Here is a 9,985-nt window from a genome sequence, read left to right on the forward strand (position 1 = left end):
AAGCTAAGGGGGAAGGGCAGGAAAGTGAACTGCATTCAGAAAATAGGGAGTGATGCCATTGGTTTGTAGCATCAGGGAGGTATTCAGAGGGTGATGGGAGCAGGCAGGGTGGAGGGCTTTACATGTCAGGTGGAGGAGTTTTAACTTGATTGGGCAGGTAATATGAAACTACCACTGACCAGCTTCTTGGGGAGGGCAGTCTGGGTAGTGTTCCAGAATTCTGTAAGTCACAATTTTTATTCTTCAGAATAATTTATGCTAGGCATCGTTTGCTTGGGGGTGATAGTTGAAACTGGGAGGGTGTGGGACAGTGCAACGGTGAAACTTGTATTCCAGGGATCCTAGAATTATTGAGTTAGAAGGGACCCTCAGGCCCACTTAGCCCAGTGCATGGCCCCCGTGCCAGGCTGAGCTCTGCTCAGTCCCAGTGCATTTGTGGCAACAGTGGCCAGGCTAAGAGCAGAAGTGGGGAGGCCACTTGTATCAGGGTGATGGCCCAGCCTCTGCCCTCACAGAGGGCTCACAGCCAGGGTCTTAGCCCTGCGCTCTTGGTCACTAATTGATTTTGTGACTTTCCTTTCTGGTCTGGCCTAGAAGCAAAGAATGTCCTGTAGGTGCTTTCCACCTTGTGCTGTGATTCTGTGAAATTTCTCTGAAATCTTCAGAGAGCAGGCTTTGAAGGTGTCTTCAGCTCAGCAGATGGTGTATTAAGGGATTGCTACATGTAAGAAGCAGTGCCGCCTGCTGGGGAGGCAGATGTAGGTGTAGTGGGCAGAGGGGCTGGCCTCGGTGTCCAGAAGACCTGAGCTTGAGTACCTGTGCTGCTCTCAGCCTCAGTTTCTCATCTGCAAAATGGGGATTACAACAGAACCTGCTTTCCCAGGTGGTTGTCAGGATCAGGTGAAAGAAGCATGTATACGGTGCTTTGCAGGCCTCAAAGCACTAGTGCCTTCCTCGATTCCTTCTGGTTTGTCTTTGTCTGCCTAGAAGTAGCTCTCGACATATTGTCTCTATCGATAAGCTGAGCTCCTTGAGAGAGGAATGTAGCTTAGCCATCCATCCTCTTTGGACGATTCTGTTCCTGATTAGGCCTGGCCTTTGTAGAAATGAAGAGCAAGATGTGTGAAAGGTCTAAGGCTGTGCCCAGGCAGGAGAAGGCACAAACAGAAACCTGAACCGTGGAAAATAAAAGAGCAGAATTTGCAGTCTGGGCAGTCCTCGTTTACATTGAAGGAGATAGGAACAGCCATCAGTTCAAGTCTTGTCTCCATATCTTTCCCACATGTGCCAGGAGAGAGTACGTGGCCTTGTGACTGAGGACTAGGAGCCAGGGTGCAGCTGGAAGTAATGGGGAAGACTCTGAGGAGGAAGAGGCAGTGTTTCTGCCCCAACCCTCACCCCAAATATTCAGCTCCTGATCCCTGGAAGGACAGAGGCAGCAGCTGCAGTGATTGTTCTAAAAACCCTCAGGGAACCCATGACTTACTTTTCCTTCAGCTTCTCAGCTCTATGTGATTTTAATCAGGTTTACTGGAATTTCAGGCTCTTGTGTCTAAATAGAATGTGTCAGTTTTTAAAAATGGAGGTTTCCAAATTTCTTTGAATTAAGGTGAGCGTTTTCCTGAAAATCTATAAGCCATGTACTTAGAGTGTCCATATACGTGAAGTCTCTAAAAATAGCTACCTTTTAGACAGTTTGGGACAAAACTCTAAATTCAGGAGATTTAGACCTGGAAGGGAGCCTGAAAAAGTTGTGTAGTCCAGGTTCCTCATTTTACAGATGATCCACTTGAAGTCACTTGGCCAAACTCCCTGACATGGTTAAGTGGCAGAGTAGGAATTCAAGGCCTGATGCAGATTTAAAAGGCTTACTTTTAGCAAAGGTATTGTCCCATTCTTCAGTACCAGTGTTAGGGGGAAAAAAGGTACTATAGTAAGAATAGTTTGATAACTGATTGCTTTATTTACATACAAGTTTTCAAAATTGTAATCTTGTCTAATTTTTAATTTTAGTTCAATTCTTTTATTTCGGTCATCAAAGAAATGCTTCATAGATTGGAAGTGGAACATAAAACCAAACTGGAGCAACTCCACATAATGCAAGAACAGCAGAAGTGAGTCACTTTCTCCTGGGATTCAGGAGTTCCAAGTGTGAGAGTGACCAGTGCTCACCTTTATCGGCTTCCATGAGTTATCTGGAAAACACTTGGGTTTTAATTTGATCAGAAGCCAAGCATTTTGTTCTTCCTTTTTATTTAGATCAGCTTTAAGATTAGGTTAAAAGAGAACATTGTTTAAAGATGAATGCATTAATTTAGTACTTAGAGTGTCTTTTTTGTGTAGTTCATCCCTCAGAAATTCTCCTATCAACATTGCTCCTAACAAGGCCACTAGGCATGTAAACTTCACAACCTCCAAAAACTTTAGATTCTTTGTTCTGCTCTTGGATTAGCTGAAGTATTTTTGAAATAACTCCATCCTCTAAAGCCAGTGATGTCAGACTCAAATAGAAATGCATTTCTGCAGGCCACATACTGATTTAGAAAAACTACCAATTAGTTTTATATCTAGGTTGTATTCTATTTTTGTTTTATTAAATATTTTCCAGTTAGATTTTGATTTGTTTTGGGCAGCATTTGGGAGTGTTGTGAGCCATATGTTTGACACCTCTGCTCGAAGGACTTCTTCAGTCCTTCGGTGGGGAGTGATCCTCATTCCCCAGACATGCCCTTCCTGGGGAAAGAAGTGATAGGTGGAACTCATTACCCATGAACAGCTCTTCATCCATCTCCTACCCATATAAACTGGAGCAGAATAAAGATAGTAAAGGGAATACAGGTCAAAGGAGGTTCCTTCAAGTAGCAAGACCTCCCTGGCTCCGTTTAGAGCATGAGACAAAACTTGAAAGTAAACATGTTTGGTGTGTGATATGTTGAGCAAAGCCTTTTTTATTAGAACAGTCCTGTGGCCAGTACAACATCTGAAAAGTTCTCCATCCATTTAATGCCATTGAAATTGTCAGTTAAAAGACAGAATTCATTAAAGCAAGAGGGAAACACTTCTTTAAATAAATCTGTGTGTTTGTTGCATGAAGATAAAGTGAAATGCACCACTTTATTTCGGGGGAAAATAAACCTAGCTTTCTCTAGCACATCTCTTCCTGCCCATTCTCCCAGCACTTGCTTGAACCCCCTCATCTTTGTGATTTTTTCATGGCTACCTTGGCCTCATTGGCTTCCTCTGCCCTTCGATTGCATTTGCTGTCTGTATTACACATTCGGACGTTTACGTTCTCCTCTGGTGAACTCTTGGAGGTCACCTTGTACTTGTTGTATTATCTTCTCTCTCACCACCCCTCCACCCGACCTTACTTTAGTCTAGCTCTGGACCTCCATCAGGCCCATCAGATGAGGCATCCACAGTCCCAGGGAAGTCCTGGTGTGTGTCAGAGGTTTGTTCAGGCAGCATGGGGGTGAGGAGCCTGGGAGCAGGAATGCCTCACGCAGTCACTGAACATTTGGGAAGCACCTTCTGTGGGTCACTCTCTGTGCTGAGAGGTAGGGGAGATACACACCTTCCCTTTTTGCTCTCTCATTTGGCAATAATTGCACTTGGTCTTGCAGATCTTTGGATATCACCAATCATATGAATGCATCTGAAGACACAAAAATTCCTAATGCTGGTAGTCAGGTAAGAAAGTTTTGAGATTTCTTTAATTTTGTTTTACGGAACACTTGAAAGTAGGATTCTATACTTGTAGGCTTTTTTCAAGAATAATGACATCATTGGATTTTTTGCGGGGAGGCAAGGCAGTCTTGGTTAAGGGACTTGTCCAGGGTCACATAGCTAGTAAGTGTCAGGAGTCTGAGGTGAGATTTGAACTCAGGTTCTCCTGACTGCAGACCAGTGCTCTATCCACTGGGCCACCTAGCTGCCGCTGGATTTCTTTTTTTTGTTTGTTTGTTTCTGTTTAATCAACTAACTTTCTAATTTCAACAGATTGACAAAGTCTTTAACAATATTGGAGCAGACCTTCTGACTGGTGGTGGATCAGACAGTAAAGAGAATGGGATACAGAATACACAGAAAAAAGTAAGCTTTTTCTTTTTTAAAAAATTGTTTTCTTATATTACCGTTTTTTTTCTTGTAGGGTTGTTTGAATGTGAAATTTTTATCAGGAAAGCACTATTTAACTTTTAATGCTTTCCAAGAATCATTAAATACATGAGTTTTGTTGAACTTAAATGTGTGGATAGAATGAAACTGCATATTCTGTGTATTGTGAAATAAACAACTGCTAAAATATACCTCTGAGACTCTTAGATTCAGTTATTAAGCAGTGGTAATTGATGTTGATCTTTTTCCCTCACTTAAAGATTTTCTTCAGATTTTCTTCAGATTTTCTTTTTTTAAATTTTATAGCATTAGTGTTTAATTTCCTTCAGAAAAAATGTTAATCTTTGCTATCAGAACTAACCAGTGGCCATGCACTATAGATTTAGCTTGTAGTGTCGTACATCTAGAGCATGGAGGGACTTTAGGGGCAATTGATTGCAGCCCTGTCATTTTACAGATAAGGAGAGCCATGTGCTTCCTTTTACAAAAGAGTTATCCTTGTTCCCTGGTGCAGTATCCAGTGATGTGCTCTTGTATATTGTGGGAAAACTTGACTAACAACGGCATTTTCATGTTTTTAAAATGGTGTTTAATTTTTATCGTATTAGGAAACTAATTTTATGCAGCTTTGGGTATTCATTGCAGACTTGTATATGTTTACCTGTGGAATGCCAAACCCTTTGCTCATTTGTTATTTATGTAGCAGTCTCCTGTCATTTTCATTTTGGTAGGTCAAACCATTTGCAAGTGATGCATTAGTCAGTTAAAAAGATAATGAGTATGTTATCCAAAAAAGATTCTTTTAAAGAGTCTTATAAAATGTGCTAGGGGATCATAGACCCCTGGCATTTATTGACTGTCCATTTGGGGATGGGAGAGATAAGAGGCTTTTATCTGTTATCTGATTAGAGTATGTATTCCCAAATCAGAATCCTTTCTCTGTGTTGTAGATAGTTGTCTTCCACCAGACTTAAGAACACATTTGCATGATAGCTTGTTGCTCTGTTCTTTTGGTGCAAGTTTTCTTCTCTCTAACAAGTTCAGTGACATCAAAGTTCCTGAGATGAACTTTGATCTTATTTCCTCTGATTCCAACCCTAGACTATAAAATGCCTTTTGTCTCATTTGTTAATTAGAGTAGAATCCTGGACTCAACTGCTTATGCTCAGAACAGTTTTAACTCATTCCTGTTTATTTAGTATCTGTCGTGTGTGAGATACCTTGCAGAATCCAGGGCTGGACAAGATAGGAGCCCTTCCTTTAAGATGCTGAAGTGCTGGCAAGAGAAATAAGATATGCATAGTTCCCTCATTTGGGTCTGGAATACCTAACTAGATACTGATTTGTTAGGAGTTGTTCTGTGCTTCTGAGATTTTGGGGAAGTAAAGTAAAGTTAAGCAAGGCCTTAATGGAATGGACCTCGAAGTAAGTGGGCCTTCCTTTCTGTAGACCATAAAAAGATGACTCCAATATCCAGCTTTTCATAAGGAGCAGTTCAAGTGTGTTCAGAAAGCCCTGTAAGTTTAAGCCTTTTAATAAGAAATGTGTCTCTCTTAACCAGGACAAACTTAAGTCTTGTTCAGACTGTTACTTGTGTGAAATTATTGTCAAACTACTCTTGTGAGTATACCATTTTCCAAATGTTTAATAGCAGTTTACGTTTTTATACAGCTTTGAGGCTTAGCAGATACTTTCCCCATAGCTACCCTGTGAGCTGTGTTGGGCCAGCATCATCACAGTCACTTCATGAGTGAGGAAGCTGTGCCTCCAAGAGGTGGGTGAGCTTCCCGTGTTCAGATACTTCTCAGTCCTGGGCCTGGGGACTCCAGCCCAGGCCTTTGGACTAGAGGCTGAGCCATGTCTCCGAGATTTCTTCTGTGCTGTATTTGGTGAAGGTGCCTTAATAAAACCCAGTCTGTGAAAATTCAGGATTAACTGGAAGATCTTTGCCTTAAAAAAGGAAATCTAACATTGCCACATGAACTGTCTTTTTTCACTTTGAAGGCATCACTGACACTTGAAGAGAAGCAGAAGTTAGCGAAGGAACAGGAACAAGCCCAGAAGTTGAAAAGTCAGCAGCCGCTGAAGCCCCAGGCCCACACCCCTGTGGTGCCCATCAAACAGGTTAGAGTTTATTTTCTTTGGTATCATTTTATTTGCCCCCTTTAAAGACAGTAGTCATATAAAGTTAGTTTTGCCCAGGAGATACATTCATAAAGACTTATTTAAATTGTACACTCCCAGAGGGTTGTGGTGAGGTTAGGGGGAAGGTTGTCACCGAAAGGTGAGTGAAAAATGCCAGGCCTTCCCCCAATCTAAGGTCTGGCAAACATGTACCACACCTAATTCTCTGTAAAGCAGGCAAAATGGACTGACTCTTTCGATTGATGTTTTTGAGTAGAGCTGTGTTGGGTTGGGTTGTGCTTTTTAAATACTCAGATTTCAGAACAGTAAAGGTGCTAGGATCAGACACACATAGTTCAAAAAACTGGACAAACTCAGTTGGTAGCAGGAATAATTTGAATTTTTGCTTGTCATGACATTTTTATTCAGAAGGCTTCCTTAAACTCCTTGTTAATATTAAGTGAAGAAAAAGAAATTCTCCCTCTGAAAAGATGGAGAAATCAGCGTAAAATTATGGATTGTGAACAAAGCATTTTTATTAAGTTCAGTTGACCATGGCTTCTTGAGCTGAATTTTTCCTGTCAGATGTTAGCGTGCTTGATGTGATTTAAGAGTGTAGCCTTGATGCCAGTAGCCCTAATCACACTGCTGTTTTATATATTTTGCAGACTAAGGATTTGACAGAAACTTTGATGGATAATATGTCTTCTCTGACCAGCCTTTCTGTTAGTACCCCCCAAATCTCGGCTTCCACTAGCTTCTCTTCAGTCCCGTCCATGGGGATGGGCATGGGTTTTTCCACGCCGGTTGATAATACAAAGAGAAGTTTGACAAATGGCCTAAATGCCAACATGGGCTTTCCGACGCCAGCATTCAGCCTGCCAGCCAGTGCAAACCAGCATCTCTTCAGCAGCCCAGTGACACCGGCAGCGGCCCAGATGACTCTGGGGACGCCTTCTAGTTTACCGAACCTGCACACTCGGAGGGCTTCGGCTGGAATGTCACAGCAGACCCCGCACAGACCCACTGATATGTCTGCCCTGGACAGTCTGTTTGGGCCTCAGAAACCCAAAGTTAGCATGAACCAGTTATCTCAACAGAAACCAAACCAGTGGCTTAATCAGTTTGTACCTCCTCAAGGGTCCCCAGGGCCGGGCAGTTCAGTAATGGGAACCCAGCTGAACACGGTAGGACAGCCTGCCTTTGGTTTGCAGGGCAATCCTTTCTTTAACCCACAGAACTTTGCACAGCCAGCCAATATGACTAGTAGCAGCTCAGCTAGCAATGATTTAAAAGATCTATTTGGGTAAGGCATCTTGTGTTCATTTTGAAGAATTGATTGCATTTTAATCATGGGTGAGCTGATTTCCATGTTGGTATGTTTGATTGAATATCTGGCTTGGAAGAACTTTCCCTACAGGAAGGAGTCTGAGTGATTTGGTGGAGGAAAAAAGAGCGTCCGCGTCAGCCTTGTAGCGATGTAGAATCCTGTCGTTTGTACACATTGAATGCAGTTTGATTTGTTCCCCCTGCCTTCTCCCACATCCTCCCCCCCCCCCCCCCAGTGATCTGAAGGCATGTCCCTAACCAGGCTCATTCAGAGCTGAGAACATGGGTGTCAGTGGCTCATATCTCCCTGCGTGACTGGATGCGACAGATCAGTGACAAAGAGGAGTCAATGGCATCGGCAGGGTTTGTCTGCCTGGGCCGCCAGTCTCCATGCGCCACAGCTGTTCGGTCTTAATTTTAATTTGTTCTATAACCAGTTGCTTGAATTGATTCCTGAATTGGTGTTTCTCTAGGTAAAGCAAACTGTAAGCATATAGAATGGATCAGGTTGTTTGCCTTTCACAATCCTTATGCATTTTGTTATTTTCTAGACAGTTTCTCAGCGAATACTGCAAAATTTCACTCATCTTGCTTCTCATTGGTTCAAATTGTGAAAGCCTGGTAAACCATCATCAGTGCAAGTCGAGTCATTGTAAAACCTGGTGGAGCATGGTTCACCTCACGGCGTAGTGGGTTTTGTTCCTGGGTTCCCTGGGCAGTGTTTGGGATCGTTTGGCTCTTTCTGCCTGGGCCCATCTGAGTGGAGGAGCCCGGCTGGATGGGTGCAGTCACTTGGCACCACTCTGTTGTGGGCGTTGCCCTGTCTCTTCTTGCCTTCTTACGTTTGAACTGAAACTTGTGAGCTTGCGTTTTCCAAGGCAGTTTTGTAAGAATCCAAGTGTATTTGGTGAATAAACTTTTAAAGTTGATGACGCTGTATTGCTCCAAATGTAATAAACTTTACTTCTCCAAAAATGAGCAGTCGTATCTTCTGCTTGCCAACAGTGATGCTCTGCTTGTCCATGATACCGTCTGACCTCTTCTCCATTAATGCCACTGAATGTTAATTCTTCCTTTCCTAAGAATTTGGGAACCTTTATTCCAACATCTTGATGTTCAGAGTTGACTGTTTGGTGGAAGGAAAGAATTCATTCTTTAACATTTTTACAGAAAACCTACATGCTTTATTTTTTAAAGCCTGTCACTGATGATATTGTTGTTTCATTTGCTGCTTTAAAAAACCACAGGGCCTTATGCTGTGAATGTGATTTGTATTTTGTTAAATTATATTTCCACATCTAATGCGATGATAAATTTAAACACATCTTTCAAAGAACTGTGTATGTGTGTTATGGTTGCTGCCTTCATATTTTTGTTTGGAATTATCTGGGACCAGCAGTTTTAAATAAACCATGTGAAGATTTGTGTGCTATTGATACTCTTGCTAGGTGTCCTGGGTTATGCTGAATTCGATTATAAAATGTGATTGGATGATAACAAAACATTCTTGCTGCCAACATGTGATACGAGGGGGCTTTTTAAAAAAATAAATCAACTTTCACATCTGATTTCTGCATGAGCTGTACTTTATTATACCTAATCTTAGCAGTGATGTATGTGAGGAACAACTCGGATAATTTACTTCAGAAATGAATGGCATTAAGAAGAAAGAGTCGTTTTGCATAGAAAAGTGTATCTGTGATATGATTGCATTCTTTGTAAGGGTGTTTTTATTACTATTGCGTGTTTGAATCATGCTTGGAAAATTCATACATGGAATGAATATTTGGAGTATATTTTCTTCGTGATACTGAAAGCAAGCAATTCATGAATATCATCTGCTGAGGCTTGGAGAGGATTGTGATCATTTCTGGTGGAGGGTTAGTACCCAAGCTGATGACGTAAGGGCTCTTTTGCAATATTGAGTTCCTGATAATTTGCTTTTCGTTGAAAATTAATTCTTCAAACTTTTGAAAATACAACTGAAAAGTATTGCATCACTTTTTAAAAAGAAATTCTCCCATCCATTTCATACACATAGAATTTCACTTCAGTATATTAGTTGCTTTTACTGCCACTCTTCTGCTCTAATAAGAAATTGTTTTGGGAAGAAAATTATCATGATAAGTTTTAAGAGGGATTGGGAACTATGTGAACAAGCACTTTTTTAAAAAAATTACATGGTCTACAAGATTTTTTTGTCTTCTTGAATTGGAACCCTAATGTTTAGAATAGATGGTCAAAATTCGAGAGGAATTCGTAATTTTATAAATGATTGTGTCTTTCCCTTTTTTCTACCAAGTTCATTCTTTTCTCCTGTGAAAAAAAGTGGAGTGTATGCATCATTCTGAAAGGAGATACAAGTAGACTTCATTTTCCTTTTCCCTAAGTGGGTTTCCTTCCTGGAGCTTAAATG

General features: G+C 41.4%; 1 protein-coding gene across 4 annotated transcripts in view; it reads left to right on the forward strand.

Annotated features, from left to right (window-relative positions):
• The window catches only part of SCYL2 (SCY1 like pseudokinase 2), a 62,877-nt gene extending 53,740 nt beyond the window's left edge, over positions 1 to 9,137 (forward strand). For all 4 annotated transcript variants that reach the window (XM_020982312.2, XM_020982313.2, XM_078146741.1 and 1 more), the window contains 5 exons: positions 2,014 to 2,114; positions 3,624 to 3,690; positions 4,000 to 4,092; positions 6,121 to 6,240; positions 6,909 to 9,137. In XM_020982312.2, coding sequence (XP_020837971.1) covers positions 2,014 to 2,114; positions 3,624 to 3,690; positions 4,000 to 4,092; positions 6,121 to 6,240; positions 6,909 to 7,550 — 1,023 coding nt within the window. In that variant the 3' untranslated portion in view covers positions 7,551 to 9,137. The remainder of the gene's footprint in view (positions 1 to 2,013; positions 2,115 to 3,623; positions 3,691 to 3,999; positions 4,093 to 6,120; positions 6,241 to 6,908) is intronic.
• Positions 9,138 to 9,985: the final 848 nt, after the last annotated feature.

The sequence above is a fragment of the Phascolarctos cinereus genome, unplaced genomic scaffold, assembly GCF_003287225.1.
Source record: "Phascolarctos cinereus isolate Bilbo 61053 unplaced genomic scaffold, phaCin_HiC Scaffold_1;HRSCAF=81, whole genome shotgun sequence".
NCBI lineage: Eukaryota > Metazoa > Chordata > Mammalia > Diprotodontia > Phascolarctidae > Phascolarctos > Phascolarctos cinereus.